At 46.7% G+C, this 20,245-nt stretch overlaps 1 protein-coding gene across 2 annotated transcripts; it reads right to left on the bottom strand.

Annotated features, from left to right (window-relative positions):
• Positions 1 to 1,918: 1,918 nt before the first annotated feature.
• Henmt1 (HEN methyltransferase 1) lies at positions 1,919 to 14,992 on the bottom strand. 2 transcript variants are annotated; one of them, XM_075979014.1, is made up of 8 exons: positions 14,543 to 14,992; positions 13,658 to 13,814; positions 12,160 to 12,288; positions 11,124 to 11,236; positions 10,224 to 10,358; positions 5,895 to 6,074; positions 4,847 to 5,024; positions 1,919 to 3,404 (listed from the first exon to the last, which is right to left on the bottom strand). In XM_075979014.1, exons 2-8 carry the CDS (start codon positions 13,682 to 13,684, stop codon positions 2,976 to 2,978), a joined length of 1,191 nt encoding a protein of 396 aa, XP_075835129.1. In that variant the 5' UTR covers positions 13,685 to 13,814; positions 14,543 to 14,992; the 3' UTR covers positions 1,919 to 2,975. The 2 variants fall into 2 exon arrangements, with proteins under 2 accessions (XP_075835129.1, XP_075835130.1); XM_075979015.1 differs by lacking the exon at positions 12,160 to 12,288.
• Positions 14,993 to 20,245: the final 5,253 nt, after the last annotated feature.

The raw sequence follows: 20,245 nt of genomic DNA on the forward strand, positions 1-20,245 counted from the left end.
CTAGCAGGAGCTCCCCAGCAGGACAAAGAAGGGAGGGGGATTAAAGTTACACAAACCCTTGTGGCTGGGGTAGAGCTCGGCAAAACACCTGCTTGGCATCTGCAGTGGTCTGGATTAGATCCAGCACAGAGATATTCTTAAATGTCACCAGATAATAGATCCTAAAAGAGCCCCCTCGTTCCAAGGCTTGTGAGGTTTCAGAAGGAAAGAAGGTAGCATGAGGCATTAGGGCCTCAAAAAGTGCGTTTCTAAAGTCTGGTTTCTTAGGACGCTCCCTGAAAATTCCCAGACTGGGACCGGATAGGAAGAGATCTGTCAACACTGAACTTCAGCAGCAAGGTTCAAATGGGTGTGGTATAAGAGAGAGTGAAAGGCTCACAGGTGACAGGTTAGGGGCGATGCCTGGAGGGGACATGGTTTCGGCAATCTCCATTCTGTAGTGTGTGTGTGTGTGTGTGTGTGTCTGTCTGGTTAGGAGCAATGCAAAAGTCGCTCTGTAGAGAGCAGAGGGCACCGGGCGAGTGTGAGGTTGTGTGCTTGCACTGTTCTGTTTCTAGAAGGCTGTCAGGTGCTTGGCCATTCAGACTGAAAAATAATTTTGATTTCTAACTACCACAACACTTTCTCCTCGGCGTGTATAAGAGCTTCCCATTGTGGCTATGACACCTCATCTTACACAGACCTGGGACAAAACTCCCCTAGCAAACCTGACTGTTCTCTGCATGTGGTTTTTATTGTTTTTTTTGGCTTTTGTTTTTGAGACAGGGCCTCGGGTAACCCCGGGGTGGCTTCAGACTCACTATGCAGTCGAGGATGACTCTGAACTTCGGAACCTCTGTCTCCACTTCCCAAGAGCTAGCATTGCAGGCACACCCCCACTGCACCCGGCTTGCATTCTGCAATCATAGCAGTAGGGGTTGCCATCTCTAGTGTCCTCACTCTTTAGAAGGTTCATCCCTTGTGTGGCTTCAGAACAAGGGCCTGAGCTGGGCTCAGGGGTACTGCATCTGCAGAGCACACAGGGAGCCCTCGGGTGCAGTCCCAGTACCAAAGAGAAAAGAGCCGATGGCTACAGACTAAGCCTTTCAATGTGCAAAGGCAGGCATTTATCAAAGCTGGGAAGAGCAAGCCAAAGGCTGGAAGTGTGGCTCCGTAGTAAAGCGCTTCCCTAGCACGTGCACAGCTCTGGAGGAGAGGGAGAGGTGGGTGCAGGAAATGCAGACACACAAGAGAGCTGTTCTCTCCCCATAGTGGTCATAAGCACATAAAGGGTTTGTGGGTAAGGGGTTATCGAGCCTCAAGGGGACCGACGGACTAACTTTGAAGATACGATCGAGGGCTTTACCATGGCTAGAAGACGTGATGTCAGCAAAGAGCCATGATGGGCAGGGAATGCTGAGGAAAACCTTGGGCACAGACATGGAAAGGTGAATGGAAAGGAACGCACATCTCTGTCTAGGTCGTGTACACCTGTGAGCACCTGAGGCACGTGGAAAACTGATGGGTTAGTCTAGAAGAGTCAAAGACAGCATCTGGTTGGCAGTGCCTATGGGATTAAGATTTTTCTAATGAAAACGTTCTCACCAAATCCAATGATGATTAACCCTTGAAGACTCAGCTTAAGGATAAGTGTCCACAGAGCTCTTGCCCAGAGGCCAACTCTGCAGCCACAGAACAGCCCCAGACTAAGCCCCAGGGAGGTCACCACTATCTGAGTGGCACAGGCTGTGTGTCAACATGTCCAGTTTCTTCTGGTTCCTTAGGAGGTGACTGAGTTTGCATGTGGCTTCTTAGAATATCACTTCTCAACTTCCTTTACTGTCACATAGGAAGTGGCAGCAGTGTTGCCTAGCAAATAAGCCACAAAGCACACTGGGCAGCTAAGGAGCTCCTCCTCACTTTCTTTCTGCTAGTGTAGGCTATGCAAGTGGGAACCCCAGGTTAGTCCACCGTCTCCGCCACAGTTACCAAGATGGACATCAGGGACTCTGACACGGTGGAGCAGCCATACCTGGCTGACACACCTCTGGACTCCCATGTGGTACACAAGAATATCCCCTTGGGGCCCCTTTTCTCTTTCCTTAAACAAAGCCACATTTCTCTCTCTCTGCAGCTATTCCCACCCCAACGCCAGTCAGAAAGCTTTGGGAGGGTATTCATAAGTGCGTGAGGATGTAGCTCAATGGTAGAGCCCTTACCTAAATGTGCAAAGCTCTGGGGTTCAACCTCTAGCACCACACACACACACCACACACACACACACACACACCACATAATGCGGACAGTGATTACTGCAGATGCCTTCAAAAACCACCCATGTTCCTTTCTCATCTAACATATTTTTGAAAAGTAAAAGGATAATCCTAAATTTTAAAGCTACATCACCCCTGGGAAAAGTTGGGCAGAGGAACTGGTTTTGTTTCTGAGATCTCACCATGCAGTCTAGGCTGGCCTCAAACCCATGATCCTCTTGTGTCCTCCATCCAGGTGCTGGGATTATAGGTAAGGGCCTCTAAGGTTCTCAAGTGGCTTTGATTGCATTTAAATGTTTTAATGTCACATTCAACATATGGCTCTAACACCAAAACTGGGAGAGGATAAAACTAACACATGGCCACACCCATGGCCACACCCAATGTTCTTGTAAACACTAAATGGAAAATAAAAACCCAATGTTTAAAGAAAGCAGCTCCTTCCAGTTGAACCCTTTCTCAGCGAAGAGCAGTCTACGCCAGGCACGTCTGTCAACCAGTTCAGGACCCGATTTGTATTAAAACTTTCAAAGTAGTACTTGAATTATGACTGTGCAAAGTTTAAATCCCAGGGCTGAGGATGTAGCTGAGTGTCAAAGTGCTTGCTTACCATGCAAATGGCCCAGGGTTCAATTCCCAGCACCACAAAAACAAAAAAAAAGTTTGAATTCCAAGACAACTCAACTCTCAGCGAGACTCTGAGCTTTGGAAAATCCAGTTGGCTCAATTATCTTCAGGCCGATAATCCCAAGAATTGTGCAGGTCAACCACGACAGCAGAACCGTCGCTGCTCAGGGACACCGAGTCAGCAATGAGGGACCGCATCCTCTCTTCGTCAGTACACAAGTGCTGCAGCTTAGGATAAGCGAGCAGTCTCCTCAGGGGTATGAAAAACTTCTCTCCTTCACAGAAGGGCTGGGGAGTATTTTCTATCCTGGCCTTTTCAGCCTCTGTGAATACTGCTCCCAAGAGTAGGTGAGGGGCTGGGGAGCAGTCCGTGTGCCCTGGCTTAGGGCCCAGTTCCTTCTCCTGTTCCCTCAGCATCCGCTGGTATCTCAGTCTCAAGCGTTCCACTTGTATCAGGAGCTCCCCGACCAGTACAAACTTGAGCACCTTTTCCTGCTGTAAACTCGGGTAGGTGGTTGTATAAACCTAAGGGAAGAAAAACCAAACAGAATACCGAAGTGTGTTTAAACCATCAGCAATTCAGTAACAAGCTGTGCATTGTAAAAGCCTTAATCTCACTGGAAATCAAACATACATAGATACTAGGTATCTGCTTTGCTTCCAATTCTGATGACAACTAAATCTCAGCAGTGTTTCTACCAACAGGCACTAACCCAGTACTCCCCTTTAAAAAAAAAGATTTATTTTATTATTTGGTATGTATGAGTGTTTTGCTTGCATGTACGTCTATACAACATATGCATGTCTGGTGCTTACTGAAGCCAGAAGAGGGCATTAGATCTGATGGGACTGGAGTTAACAGAAGATGAAAGCCTAACCGAACCTACAATCCAATGTTTCTACTTGCTATTACATGGAAATTAGTGTAAAAAGAAACACTGGTTCAATCTAGAATCAGTGGTACAAGCCTATAACCCCAGAGTTCCTTGAAAGACTAAGATAGCTGCTGGTCCAAGAGTTCAAGGCCAGTCTAGGCAACAAAGTGACACACAAGCTAAAGAAAACCAAAAATAAATAAAAATGATTCCATCAAGAGAAGAATGGATTCTTTTGAAAGACGAAGTAAGTTTTGTCATTCATGTGTGAAAGTGCCTGTGTGTTTATGTATGTGTATGTGTGTGTATGTATATATGCATACATTCGTGCATCATGGGCTGGAGAGGAACAGTTCCTGGCTGTCCCTTTACTGTTGCTAACACTGAGAGATTACAAAGGAGGCAGCAGCAGGAGTCCTCTCTGAAACATCCTAAGAAGACCTCCAGTAAACTGCTCTTTGTCGTATAAAGCCAAGGGGCCAGGCAGTCTCAAAGGATGCCACAGACTGACCCTGACCCCGCCAGGACTCATGGAGCCTGAAGCATCTTTCTAGATGAGCCTCAAAATTAGGTCACTTGGCCAGGTGTGGTGGTGCACACCTTTGACCCCACACACTTGGGAGGTAGATGCAGGCAGATCTCTGTGTATTCAAGGCCAGCCTGGGCTACATAGGAAGTTCTAGGACAGCCTGGGCTACATAGGAAGTTCTAGGCCAGCCAGGGCTACATAGTGAAACCCTGTCAAGAAAAAAGAAAGAGAAACAAATAAGCATGTCATTTATCCTGCTTTCTACTTCAGGGACTAGTGATGTGGAAAAGGAGAAGGGGGGAGGGGAGAGAAAGATGGAAGGAAAAAAGACAAGGAGGAGGGTTAGGTATAAGGAGGAAGAGGAGGAGGAGGAAGGAGTGGTAGCCGTGTGGTAATGGCGGCAGGGCGGTGGGAGGCAGCTGTAGAGGAGGAAGAGGAGGAGGAGGAAGGAGTGGTAGCCGTGTGGTCATGGCGGCAGGGTGGTGGGTGGCAGCCGTAGTTGTAGTCCTGGTCTCACCACCCGTCATGTGACCCATGGACTTCTATTTCGCAGGAATACTCACAACTTTGTACACATGCCGGTCATGCTGCTGTGAAGCATGGGATTCAGCTAGCTTCCCGCTGTTCTTCCTAAAGACACCTATCTGGGTGCAATATCCGACATGCTCAGACCCAGCTGGGGGTGTCCCGACCCCAGTAAACTCCACACAATAATTGTAGCAGTTCGCCACCCGTGAAGCCCTGATGTCAGACAACAGAGAGAAGTCACTTCTCCGCACACACAGTTCTGGTTAAACAACTTTGTAAACATTTTTTTTTTTTTTGCTTTTCAAGACAGGGTTTCTCATATAATAGCCCTGACTGTCCTAGAACTCGATTTGTAGACCAGGCTGGCCTCAAACTCAGAGATGTGCCTGCCTCTGCCTCCTGAGTGCTGGGATTAAAGGCGTGCGCCACCACCGCCTGGTATCAATAAACAATTCTTAAGTGACTTCTTGTCAGCAGTTTTAGGAAAAACAGAAAATATATGAATCAAAGGACTTCTCAGCCAAGCAAGGAGGCGCATGCCTATCATGTTACTTGATAAAGGCAGAAGGATAAGGCGATTAAAGCTAGCCTGAGCTATATAATGAGACATCATCACAAAGAAAAAATTCCAAAGTTAAGCATCCCTGCACAAGTGTATGATGGGTCACCAGGACACCTGACATCTGTGGGGAACAAAGGCAGTGACACGTCTTAGGTTTCCAAGTTACCTCAGGAAGAGGAAAGGGGGGCTACGGGACGGGCAGCGTGCAGGTGTGGGTAAAGCCAAGAAGCCGCCCCACGCATGGGCGTGAGTGCCCCTCACACCCCACATCCTCCCCACTCTGGTTCTCAATCTATGCCAACACTACAGGTGCCTCCCAAAGAGCATCCACTAGGCACACGCTCTTTTCTCCTGCGGCCCAAATGGGCTGCTTTCCTTGTGATCCGGCTGCATCATGAGCCACACGTGGAGACTTGCTGGACTAAACTAAGAGTTTGAATAAGACAGACATAGCGCAGCTTACTTCCTATAACAGGATTGCTGCCAAACAACAACAAACAAAAGAACCCTTCTGAGCTCACCAGGTCTGGAACTCCTTTCTGCTCCACTCGAATTTATGATCTGCATCCCTCAGGGACACTGTGGGAAACAGGGGGTTGAATTCAGCATTTGGGGTGGTGATGACAACCATGGATGGCGACAGGTATCCAAAGACCACTTCGGGAAATTTGGCCAGGTCATCTGAATTCAAATGCTCTATTCTAAAATGGTTGATAAGAAAGACAGAATTAATGCGCTTCACTGGGTGTATTCTCCTAATTGACTCGGCAAAAATAATTCCTACCTGGATGTTGATTTACCCCTTCTCTGATGATGCAGCAGCCCACAACCCATGATCAACTGTTCTCATGTTTGAATCCTTCCCACTCCCAGCTTTGCCCAGGGTGATCCGTCAACTAAGATCCATCCTCCGGTGCCCTCTGTAGAATGTCAACATTCCTTTTTAAAAAGTATCTCAACTTGTATATTCCTTGATTTAATTTCCCGAGAACACATCATTGCCTCTGTGATTTCTTTTCAAAAACGGCAGGACACTGCCAGACAGGTCGGCAATTATGAGCATTTGCTCCTCTCACAGGGGACCCAAGTGTGGTTTCCAGCACCCATGTCAGGTGACTCACAACCACCTGGAACTACAGCTCCAGGGAATCCAATACCCTCTGCTGGCCCCCAGGACACCTGGACTCACATGTGGATGTACGTGTGCAAGAATGAGGACCTAAGTTCAGATCCCCTGTACTCAGAAAATCTGGCATGGGAACATACATCTTTAACCCCCAATGCTGGGGAGGCAAAGACCAGAAAATCTTGGGCTTGTTGGCTAGCCAGTGTAGACAACTAGCAAGATCCAGGGTCAATGAGAGACCCATCTCAAAAACACAAGGTGGTCAGGAATGGGGGCACATGCCTTTTATTCCCAGCACTCAGGAGGCAAAGGCAGGCAGATCTCTGAGTTCAAGATCAACCTGGGTTCAAGATCAACCTGAGTTCAAGATCAACTACAAGAGCTAGTTCCAGGATGGCCAGAACTACACAGAAAAAGCCATATCTCAATAAATAAATAAATGAACGAATGAATGAACAAAGTACAAGGTGAGAGTAACTGGGGGAGACAAAGGAAATCAAGTAGTCTCCAGCTCCCAGGCATTTACGTTCTTGAGTACATACACCCACACACGTTCCCTGGGACAGCAGGTAGTTCAGAGCTGTAGCATCTGCTCAGCATGTATGAAGCACTTGATCAACATTCCATCCCGCCAAAATAAAAACATTCTCAAAATCTAACGCTGAAATGCTATGCTGAATCCAGATTAAGGGATGTTCTAGAAAGCAGAAAGACTGAGCAACCCTGTTCGAGATGATTAATAGACACTCCAAGACATCACTACTAAAATCCCCAGGCTAAAGGTGGTGGCGTACACCTTTGATCCCAACACTCAGGCAGCAGAGGCAGAAGGAGCTCTGTGAGCTCCAGGACAGCCAGGGCTACACAGAGAGATCCTGTCTCTATGTAGTACCAAAGTGTAAAATAAAAAAATAAAACAATGCCACATTTTAAGTGATAATTAGACTTGAAAATAGCTATAAAAGCTATCATTAGAACAACTGAGTTGTTAAGTGTTGGATATGGACTATATAACATGATCACATACCATACATATCATTGTAAGCCTGGGTTTTGTTTTGTTTTGTTTTTTTTAGGTTTTTCGAGACAAAGTTTCTCTGTGTAGTTCTGGCTGTCCTGGAACTCACTCTGTAGAACAGGCTGGCCTAGAACTCACAGAGATCTGCCTGCCTCTGCCTCCTGAGTGCTGGGATTAAAGACATGAACGACACCTGGCCATTGGGAGATTTCTTAACACAACATACTATGGCTACATAAGAGGAAGCACACCGTCTTAGTTTTTAATTTATTATTATTGTGTGTGTATGATGGGAGGACATGCATGTGCCATATGTGAAGACCGAGTACAACACTGAAAACCAGTTCTCTCCTTCCACCTTTACATGGGTTCTGGAAACTGAACTCAGGTCTGTAGACTTACATCACCAAGTGACTTTTCCTGCTGAACCATCCCGTTGACCCAAAGCATTTCTTCTTAGAAACGATATTTAAGAGCCTGCGATATGGCTAACAAGCTAAAGGTGCTTGCCTCCAAGCCTGACAACATGAGTTCAGGAACACACACATACACACACACACACACACACACACACACACACACACACACAATCTAATAAAAGTTTTAGGAAAATATCTTTAACATATAGGTATTTATGAGTAGAAGGCCATGGTCTCCAATGTACTCAAGTGGACTGTATTAAAAATGCATCCAGCAGACGACACCTAAAGGAAAAGCCTAAGTAAATGGAACCAAACGGAAAGAATTAGTGAGCCTGGCACTTTGTACCAGCACCAGTACCTTGTACCTCATCCCACAACATCTGTAAGTCTGTAACCACAAGTGATAACACAAATACGACAGGACTGGAGCTGGGGCTCAGCGGCAATGCCTGCATCAGATCCCCCAACATACGACAGGACTGGAGCTGGGGCTCAGCGGCAATGCCTGCATCAGATCCCCAACATACGACAGGACTGGAGCTGGGGCTCGGCAGCATTGCCCTGCATCAGATCCCCAACATACGACAGGACTGGAGCTGGGGCTCGGCAGCATTGCCCTGCATCAGATCCCCAACATATGACAGGACTGGAGCTGGGGCTCAGCGGCAATGCCCTGCATCAGATCCCCAACATACGACAGGACTGGAGCTGGGGCTCGGCGGCAATGCCCTGCATCAGATCCCCAACACCTCAAACAATACGATTCATGGAAAGACTTGGTGGGAAGAGCAGCGGGTGGAGCAACATAATTATATTAATCTCAAAAGATAAGGATTATTTTTGAAGACATTACCAAATACTACTAAGTCTGGCATCACAGATTAACCCCAGCACAACAGAAGTATCACCACTACCCGACTCTTACCAACTGACAGACCATCCCAACAAAAGAAATACCTGAATTAAATGACTCATAGATCACAAGGACTTAACATACAATCTATAGAATATTCCATTCAAACACTGCGGAATAAACATTCTTTCCAGAAGCCCATGGAACTTTCTCTAAAGTAGATCATGAATTAGGACGCCAAGCATGTCTTAAAAAGTACAGAAAAACTGAAATGATTCCCTGCGTCCTGTCTGATCGCAACGCAGTAAGACTACAAATCACAGCAAGAGAAACCCTAAAGGGCACAAAGCCCTGATTTCGATCCTTAGCACCACATAAAACTGAGCATGGCACACACCTCTAATCCCAGCACTTGGGAAGGTAGAGGCAGAAGGATGAGACATTCAAGATTATATAGAGCAAGTTTGAGACCATGCTGGGCTGTGTTACACAGGGGCTGGAGAGATGGCTCAGTGGTTAAGAGAACTGGCTACTCTTCCAGAGGACCAGAGTTTGATTCCCACCATCTAGATGGTGGCTCACAACTGCAACTGTCTGTGATTCCAGTCCCAGAGAATCCAGTCCCTCTTCCATCCTTCTCACACTTACATGGCACAAAGACATACATTCAGGCAAACACTTATACACTTAAAAGTGAATTAAAGGGGGGCTGGAGAGATGGCTCAGAGGCTGCACTTCTAAAGGTCCTGAGTTCAATTCCCAGCCACATGGTGGCTCACAACCATCTGTAATGAGATATGGTGCCCTCTTCTGGTCTGCAGGGATATATGCAGGCAGACCATTGTATACTTAATAAATAAATCTTTTAAAAAAAGTGAATTAAAATCTAAAAGCAAGATACATTATAAAAGAAGTACAAATGAATTTATTTTTATGCTTGTGAGTGTTCTGCTTGCAAACCATATACCCTCAGAGGTCAAAAGAGGTAGTTGGTGCCCATGGAATGGAGCCATGGATGGATGTTAGCTACTGTGTGGGTGCTAAGTGAACCCATATCCTATGCAAGAACAAGTGTTCTTAATCACTGAGACATCTCTCCAGACCCACAAATGAAATTTTTCAACAGAAGTAAAGGCCTATGTATATAATCTTTTAATTATTTCAGGGGGCAAAGCACCATGTGGAGGGAGAGGATGCATACGTATATGACAAGGACCAGAATAAAGCAGTCACAGGTGGCCGTATGGCAAGTATATGAATGTCTGTTTCTGGAATTATCTTCATTCTTGGAATTCCTAAGAAAATACTAACAGTAAAAAAAATATTCCCAGCTGATGAGTTGTGATCATTTTACAAATAATGACATTGATTACTGAGGCTAATTCCTTCACATTTTCCAAAGTGGAGAGCCGATGCAACTTCCAGACTTACAATTCAATGCATGTTATCAAATCGAATCCAAGCAGGCGAGAGTCTCTCTCCACAACAGAGCCATGATACAAGATGACAGTCAAATCTAGATCTCGGGGTTTTACAAACTCTCCCAGGTAGGGAGACAAGTAATGCCTGCAAGAGAACAATCATCAGTCAGCAGCATCAGGAAACAACCGACTTAGCAATCTGGGTTGGGGGTACGGCTCAGAGCAGAGCGTGCACCTAGCTGTATGAGGAGAGGCCCTGAGACTCAAGGTCCTGCTTTGGTGTGTGTGTGGACTCACAGCTGTGATTCCCAGCACCACAGAGGTAATAAGAGAAGGAGTTCTCAGAGCTGCAGAACCCAGATCCCCTGATGTGAGTCCCACTCCGCCTGTTTTTCTCTGGTACTGAACACTAGGCCATGGGCAGCTTCCTTCCATGGTGGGAAGTGAGGTTACTAAACATGACTTTAAATTTCCCACACTGTTCTCATTGCCACACTTTGCCTCTCTTTGGAACAAAGACATTTCAGCTCTTTAGAAGAGCAGGTTCAAAACAATCTAGAAATCTATGTATCAGAGAAGCAGAACGGTGAATGTGGTGTGGAGGGACCAAATGTAAGCTACAACCCTCCCTTGGAACTGTCGCGGCCATGAAACTCAACCCACCATTTAGGAGAAAGGCATTAAAGCCAGGCATGGTGGCACACGCAAATTTAAGCCAAGGACACTTATGCTATATCATAATATCTTGTCTCAAAAAAAAAGGAAGGGTCCATCTCTTAGGTGAGAGCCCCCATGACCTAAGACTATACCCCACCTGGCGACAGTTCTACTACCACCCTGGGGACAAGCTTCCAACACAAGCACTTTTGGGAGATGAAACACATCCAAACCATAGCACTAGAAGTATTACCCATTTGAATGTAATTTTTCTTCACTGATATCTACCCCAACAAGCAGCTGAATGCATGGATAGATTTTTAGCAGCTTTAGGAGCTTGGTATCACCACATCCCAGGTCTGCAACCTATAGATGAGACACAGCATCATTTGCACAACATTCATAGCCAGAAAAGTAGGAGCTCTTAAAACTAGAGGATGCCCGGGAAAACGGTTCAGGTTAGTGAGTGCAAGAATAAGGACCGGAGTTCAGAGCCCCGACACCCATATAAAGTCAGATGTGAGAGAACGTGTCTATAACCCTATTTATAGCCTAGTCAAATCTGAGAGATCTGGGTTCTGTGAGAAACCTATCTCAAAAAAAACACAAGGTAGGGAGTGACAGAGAAGACACCCATGTTGGCCTTTTTTGGGCCTCCACCCACATACATGTGTGCATGTGCTCGTGCACGCACCTCAGTGGGAGACTGTGAATCAGTAGGGAAAACATAAAGTTATTTTATGCAAGGATCTTTGGAGGTAGGATTGTATACACAAAAACCAAATTAAACTGAGACTTTTTATTCCTGCTGGCCCTTATGGGACTATCATAAAGGCTTTCCCAACTTGTGACTTTGGTCACCCCGTGGTTGAAAAAGAAAAAAAAAAAAAACAACAACGGCTTAACTCTGAAACACGTGGAGCACTGGCCTTAAGGTCTCCTCGCTATTGCAATGATCTCTGCTTCAAGAGGCTGAGGCAGGGGTTGACTTGAGTATGAATTAGAAGCCAGACAAAACAGCACAACAAAACCACAGAAAACCATCTTTTCTTCTTTTTGACCGTTCTCTACCTGTATTACAATGTACCATACTTCTATCCACCACCCCAAATCACTCAAGTCTGCCGCAGGCACGGGAGGTTGCTTAGCAGTAGAGTGCTTGTCCCGCATGTCAATGCTCCTGTCTGTAACCCTAAAACCGGGAGGAAGGGAGAAGTCTATCCTTATGAGCATATTTGATAAACCACTTTAATAGGGCAATCTTAGCAGTTTAAAAAAAAGATAATTACCTTCTTGGGTTCATGGCGATCCACTAAATCTCTAACGAACTGGTACCGTTGTTTGTATAATGGCGGTTTAAACCTAATCACCCTCTCTGGACAAACCTCTTCAAAATTACCTCCAACCACACTGCTGCACTGAAAGATTGTAAACAACAAGTTCTCACGCATGACTTTAGATATTTAAGAAGAAAACAAAGAAAATTTCTTCTCCACAATTAACTGGGCAACAACAACCTCCACACAGCTTCAACCTCAAGTCATAGGGCAGCACCCCCTTCCCTCTCCTCCCCACCACACCCCCTCTTTTCAGCATGCTATAGCTGGGTTTATGCTTCCGTAGCTAATCTGCAGAGGTTGTTTTACTGTGTGAACTGCCAAAGACTGTGGTCCAGACAGACCAGAGGTGAGGAGACACTGGGCAGACCACAAACTCCCTCAGCTCCCAATCTTTGCTCAAACCTCTAAGGCCCCTTCTCTACCGGGCTTTGATTCAGGGTCTGAATCCCAGGCTGTGGAGGGCATAGACCAGTTTTAGCAAGAACTGTTGAACTCAGTTTAAGGTGAATTTCCCACTCTTGACACCTGAGCACCCTTCACCATCTAAAGCTTGGATTCTAGATGGTATTTCCTCTTAATTTTCTAGGCACATACCCTCTTCCCATCCCCTCTTCCTTTTACACGTCTCTATCTATATAGGTTTCTCCATCCTCGGCTGAGTTAAACCCTACTGCAATGATTTTACTGCCACAGTCCTAAATCAGAATAGCCTTTTTTAGCAGGTCCAGAAGAAAAAGAAATGTTAGCTGTGCCTACTATTCCTGTCAGTGCTGGAAAGAAGTGAACCAGACTAAACCTGTACCTAGAGCAATGATATCCAATGATTTCCAATAAACGCAAAGTCAAGTGTGGCTGGGATTTAGATTAGTGGTGACCACCTGTCTTGCATGAGCGAGGCCCTGGCTTCCATCCCCAGCAATACAACAAAACCTACCCCACACACGCAACCAAGCCCCTGCCCGCTAGCTCTCACTCTCTCTCTGAACCCCAGATTTCACACTTGTTAGTGCTAACATTAATCAATGGAAGGTGTGGTGCCTTCCTCAAGTGCCCAAATACTGCACAGCAGGGATGTTCAGCTTAGGTCTCCAAGTGTGGTCCCTAAACCAGTATAGCATCTTCCTGGAAACTCAGAGAAATGCCAAGTCTCAGGCCTCAACAGACCTCCTCAGATAGAAGACTTTACACTTTAAACAACCCAGGGAAAGAAAAGGAAAATAGAATCTCCAGGGTGACCCATTTGCATGTCTAGAGGTATTTTTTTAATAACTAACATCTGTATTTTTACTTACTATACATCAAATGTGAAATTTTCACTGATCATTGATGTCAATCTTTTTTAGTTCACACCTCAGGGGAAGCAGGGGCCTAAATAGGATAATTTGTCATTTCTCCACCGTCCACCCCTCCGACACCGCTGTAGGTGAGTGAGAAGGGTGACATTTACCGGTATGTTCTTTTCTGCCACTTCCATTTTGTTTCCAACTTCCGTTGCGACAAAAATAATAATAGTGATAATGCAGATTTATCCTCCGGGCTCTGTATCAGAGACTCAGCAGCAACTCAGCTGTAAATGCCAAATGCTCCCTTTTCACACGAGACGCCTAGAAGAAATGATGGCCCAGATGAAAAGGGGTAGGTGTTGGCCTTCCCACCTACCACTGGCCCACAGAATTCAGGCAGTAAATACTGAGACACTGACGATAGGGTCTCAAAGTTCCAGCTCGGCAAAGAGCGCTGCTACTCTTGTTTGACCATAACCAGTTCCGGATGATACAAACTTATTGCTAAGATCCTCGACCTCGGGGGATGGAGGCTCATCAGTTGGTAGAATGCATACCTAGCATGCATGAAGTATATCCAATCCCCAACACCGCATAAAACCAGACCCGGGGGCACAAAGAAGTTCAAGGTCAACCTCGAATTCTCAACCTCAAGCAAATACTGCTTTCAGTAACTTTTAGGCACCGCCAAATAAAACTTGGGGGTGGGTGGAAGGGCTGACATTAATAAGCCAGTGATGCTGCAACACTGACCCAATCAGGCCTCGGACTTGAATGTTGGTATTCTACTACACACGTTTCTATCACTTAGTCGGAAGTAGGCAAGATCTCAACCACCAGCTGTTGGGTACGAACCTCAGTTGGGGGTGTGGGCGTCAGTGTTCCCTCTGTCGCTGGCATCCACCCGCAGCATCACTCACCCAGGGACAAGGAGCGAATCCACCCTTGAAAAGCCCGCTAGGCAGACCAAGCACCGCCCACTCCCGTGTAGCTGCGGCCCCGCCCCTGCCTTCCGCGCAGCCGCGCTGCTCCACGCCGGCTTTCCGCACCTGGCTGGCCGCACCTTTCCGCCCTGGCGCCGTGCGCGTGCGCTCTCCGCCCTCAGGGTCCCCGCTGGGCGTGCGGAGCCCGGCCACGCTCGGGCCCCATGCCTCCCGGCTGCCGACTCCACGGCGTCGGTTTTGGGTCACTTAACGGCCGCTGTGGCGCATGCCCCGAAGACATTTTCCATCTCGTCCGAACCTTGGCGACCACGGCTCTCAGCCCCTCCGCATCCCAGGCCCTCGCGCTGCGGCGACCTGGCCCCTACCGCGACTGTTGGGTGCGGCCCAGATGGGCGGCGAGCGGCCGGGCTGCTGCGACCTTGGCGGCTGTTAGGATCGAGGCGACCCGGCTGCGAGGCTCCGCGTGCCCGGTAGAGACGTGGAGAACGCCCCGGGCCAATGGCAGGCCACGGAAGAGGCGGGTGGGCTCAGCGCGAGCCGGCTGGCCCGGAGCAATTATGGCGCGAGGGCCTTCTAGGGACCGTAAACTGGGGAAAGTTGAGTCCCAGTCACCTAAGCCTTTTTGTTCTTTTTCTTTTCTTTTCTTTTCTTTTTTTTTTTTGAGCTCTACATTTTTTCCTGCCTCTCCTCTCCTCCCATCAACCCTCCCCCAAGGTCCCTATGCTCCCAATTTACTCAGAAGATCTTGTCTTTTTCTACTTTCTACTTCCCATGTAGATTAGATCTCTGTAAGCCTCTCTTAGTGTCCTCATTGCTGTCTAAATTCTCTGGGATTGTGGTTCACGAACCCCACATCAGACAGAGGTCTGATCTCCAAAATATACAAAGAACTCAAGTAATTGGTCACCAAAAGAATACATAATTCAATTTTTAAAAAATGGAGTACAGACCTAAACACCTAAGCTCTTATATTCTTTCAGCTTCCAACGCTCAACTTTTTTTTTTTTTAACCACGTACACTTTAAGAATTACCTGATCTCAGAAAACGTGTTATGGCCTCTTTTCCGTCAACTTTACACACGCTGTATGCTATCAAAGAAGAGATGAGGAGAGGGCGGGGTGGGGAGGACCGGCTTTAAAAGTAAAAACTGAGGCAGGTGTGAAGGCACATTGCTGTAATCCCAGCACCTCAAGTGGAAGGTGGTGTCAGAATCAGGAATTCAAAATCATCATCAACAACATTGTTGGAAGCCAGCCTGGGCAGCATAAGACCCTTGTCTCAAATTCATTTATTAATTTATCCCAAAGTTTGTGTTGACTAGTCAATAGGCTACTAATATATCATAAATGAGCTGAACATGATATTGCCATGCCCGTGGTACCAGCACTTGGAGATAAGGATCAAAAATTCAAGAGCAGCTTCAGGTACTAACGAAAAGCCACACATGAAATATGAACCATTCAAATGCTCACTGAGTGCACGATGCAATATTGTAATGTTGATGGTTACAGGGTAGCACAAAGATAAATTACATCTTGTTTTCAGCATTTTAGAGCTTAGAGTGTATGGAGGAAAAATGTGTGAACCGGGCTTCATAGATAGGATTGCGTGTCATTACAGTTTGAGAGACTCCTGGAGGCTTGGCACACGCGCAGTTCAAATAGGTGACCTCAGCACTAGGGAGGTGTGCTGGTAAGTGGTGTCACCTTGACACGGTCTAGAACCCCAGAGCGTGCCCTTGGTGGGGGATTGCTGTGATTCCCTCGGTTGAGAAGGAAAGGCTTGACCACTGCAGGTGGAGGTATTCCTTCCTGTCTTCAACTGGATGAAAGAGACAGCTGAGGCAAGCATTCATTCCTCAAACTCCTGCTCCTGGGACTTCCCCAAGGGATGGGGTTGGGGAGAAGGGCTGGAACCCGGAATTTGGGGCAAAAATAATCCCTTCCTTCCCTGCTTGAATGGCTTTTGTCAGGGTATTTTATCTGTGAGACAGCAACAGTGAGGCTCACTGAGGAAAAAGTAGTTCTTTCTGGACAAAAGAATTAAATCTCTGGCCGGGCGATGGTGGCGCACGCCTTTAATCCCAGCACTCGGGAGGCAGAGGCAGGCGGATCTCTGTGAGTTCGAGACCAGCCTGGTCTACAAGAGCTAGTTCCAGGACAGGCTCCAAAACCACAGAGAAACCCTGTCTCGAAAAACCAAAAAAAAAAAAAAAAAAAAAAAAAAGAATTAAATCTCTGACCTAGGTGAGCACCTAACATTCCGTTTGGTCTGGCCCAGGAAAAAACCACCCCTCCAGAAGTGTCTTCCCTCAAGGGCTCCTGTATTGAAGGACCGGATCCAGCTGGTGTCACTATCGAGAAGTAACTGGCTGAGGGTGGCGGGGTTGTTAATGACCCATTGATGAATTAATTAGCTGAATAGGCTAAGAGGTGGTGAAATTAACTGTCATGGATGAGAAGGAACACGCAACAAACCAGCTTAGGAGTTTATTAGAGGGGGCGTGCACAGGCCTGGGGAAGTCAGTGTGCAGAGAGAGGGAGGGAGGGAGGGAGGGAGGGAGGGAGGGAGAGAGAGAGGGAGAGAGAGAGAGGAAGATGGCGCATCCAGCTTTTAAAAGCTGCCTAGCGCATGCGCACAGGGGGTTGACATGGCTATGTCATAGGCAGATGACTGAGGGGGGCTCTCACATGCACGCAAGGGCTTAGCTGAGTCATATGTTGATCACATGGGCCCTTTAACATCCTAGGAGGGTGCCCGTTATGCACTTCTGCCTGAGGGCTTGTCTGCACATGCATGGCCCCTAGAACCCTTATATGGCTGAAATCATTACAGGAGGGTCCTAACTGGGAGAAGTCATTCCCTGAAAGTGCGCCTCTTCCTCCCTGCTTTCTGGCTTCCACGAGGTCACCATGGAAGCTGACCTTTACTACATGGTCCGATTATTATAGCATTCTACCTTACTGAAAAGTTTTTGTGTAACACCCGATTCTGTGTTACCCCCTCGGTACAGTTTGCACGCCACTGTACCTTACGCGAACCGGGCAAGGGCCTGGAGATTGAAAGAACACACAAAGAGACCTGGGTCATTCAAAAGGAGATCAGCCAAATGCCAAATGCCATTTATTCAACCTTGGGGAGATCCTCATATACCTAGCTGCTGCACAAGGATTTCTGCCAGAGCAGGTGGGAAATTACCACACCAAAGATGGAGTCAACAATGCCTTACAGCTAATCACCAGGCGGGGCAGAAGGAGCACAGGAACAAACAGAATGCTTTAGCTGGCTGACCAGAAACTGTCCTCAAGATGAACCCCAAGAACAAGGGTAGACCAGGGGCCCTACATTTTTGCACTCCCATAAGCCTCTCCACTGATGAGATAATCCGAATCAGACCCAATCAAACCGAATTAGGAAAAAACCCAGGTGCTCCCAGGTGGCATTCCAGGCCCTCAGAGAGGACATGGATGTGAAAGACCAGGAAACCACGTGTTTGTTGTCTTGGTTGCTGTTTAAATATCCTGTGGGAGTGGTCTTGAGCATCTCCAAGAAGGGGGTCATCATTTGGCTGGCTTTCTCGGGGGTAGAGTCTGGACTGAGACAACTTCCAGGGGAGGGGACTTGGGATGGAACTTTACACCCAAACATCCCCAGACTCTCTGGGTATAGGGGTGCCAGGGGCTGGGGTGACACTTCCAACCAAACACCTCAGTCACAAAGTGTGGGGCCATCAAAATTTGGACTGAAACCTCTGAAAGCATAAACCTAGATTCCTATTTTGAAATATTTCATCTCTGGTTGGTTTTTTTTTTTTCACAGCAGACGGATCTAGAATTTTTGCTAATTGACCCATTTATGGGTGTAAATTCCTCATTTGCCTATGTTATCCTCTCCTGGACTTCTACAAGGCTCTGAGCTCAGTTCCCAAGCCTGAAAATTATCCTTGCTTCTCTTTGCTCTGCCCTTCCCAAATCTGAACCACCACCAGACTCCAGACTTCAAGCTGTGAGCTGCGTCTGTTCCTTTCCACAGCCAACGCCTTAGTATAGACTTCGTTTGACTGTAGCCTTTGTCAACATAACTCACCTTCCTCGGCATAGTGTAAGTCCCACTGAGATGAAGACCGTGTTGAATTTGATGTCCAATAATTTAACCTCAGGTACTGAGTTTACTTTTGCTCCCTAAACTTTCAAAAAATGTCTTCTGAAAAAAATAAAAATAAACTGCTCAGTGGTGGCACAACACTTTAATCCCAGCACGGGAAGGCAAAGGCAGGCAGATCTGTGAGTTCCAGGCCAGCCTGCTCTTCAGAGTGAGTTCCAGAACAGCCAGGGATACCCAGAGAAACCTCATCTTTAAAAAAAAAAAAAAAAAAAAAAAAAAAAAAAAAAAAAAACAACTAAGATTATCTATTTCACAAATAGCTTTATTGAACAAGTAATGGATCAAATTCTGTTTTGAGTGAGAAAAAAAACAGTCCTCTTGTAGCCTTGTAGACCAACCAGTGTGTAAAGGCATCTGACATGCAGTAGGAAATCAAGTTACTTGGGAGACTGAGGCAGGTGAATCAATAGAGCCCTGGATTTAGGAGTTCAAGACTAGCCTGGACCACCCTGTCTCAAATTTTAAAAATAAAATAAAGGTTATCCTGGATGCTAACGTAAATATGGTGCTCATAACAAAATGAGGCATGTGGTGGTCTTGAGAGAATGATTTTATTATTGCATATAAGAAAAGCCGTAAATAGTGCGTAGATAAAAAGAAAACTGACAAGTTAAAATTCCCACATTCTTCAACCCTTCTATTGAGGAGTGTGCTCTAGTTCATGTCCTTTGGAAGTTATATGCATTTTATTGGATGAATTTCTTTGTTTTGGAGACAGGGTTTCAATGTGTTGCCAGTCTTGCCCAGGCTACCGCAGGTTCCTGATCCTCCTGCTTCTGCCTCCTGAGACACTGGATCTCCATCTGGAAACTCCCACATCAGACCTGGGTCTTGTGAGTTCCTCAGTGACTAGTGTACCCATTTCTAGGCCCAGCATGGAAGGAACTGGCAGCTTACCCTCCTGTCTCTAGAATGCTCCGTCTTAAAACCAGGCATGACCTGTGCAAGAACCCATGGAAAGACACCTGGGGAAAACTGAGTCACCATCCTCCCACACCTCACAACTGTCATCCAAACATCCTAGGAATAAATCTTCCAAGCTCAGTCTGCTTTGCCTACCTCCTTGCAGACCGTTAGAGCCTCTTTGTCCATGTGCACAGAAAGTTGATAGTGACTGACAGTTTACCTTCCAGCAAAAAGACATTCGACCAGTGTCGACTTGATTGGGCTAAGAAATACCGAGGGCACTGAGGATTTGCCTCCATCGCTGCGTGAGTATGAGAACCTGATCAGGTTCCCAAGACCTCACACAAAAGCCAGACATGGATTTCACGTTTGGAACCTCAGTGCCAGCAGGATGGAGACAGGCAACGCCCTAAAGATGCTGTCCATCCCATCCCATCTAGCTGAATCTGGGAATTCCAGGTTCAGTGAGACACCCTGTCTCACATATGTAAGGAGGAAAGCCACTGAAGAAGAACACACACGCCTATATATGCATCCAAACATATAAACATATACAACACACACAAATAAATAAAATGAAATAAGTAAATGTGGTGGTTTGAAAGAATGGCCCCATAGGGTCACAGAGAGTGGCACTCTTGGGAGGTGTGGTCTTGCTGAAGTGGGTGTGGCTTTGTGGGAGGAGGCGGATCACTACTGACTGGCTCTTTTGTGCCCAATTGTAACACTTGGGGCAG

This window comes from Microtus pennsylvanicus, chromosome 7, assembly GCF_037038515.1.
Source record: "Microtus pennsylvanicus isolate mMicPen1 chromosome 7, mMicPen1.hap1, whole genome shotgun sequence".
Lineage (NCBI taxonomy): Eukaryota > Metazoa > Chordata > Mammalia > Rodentia > Cricetidae > Microtus > Microtus pennsylvanicus.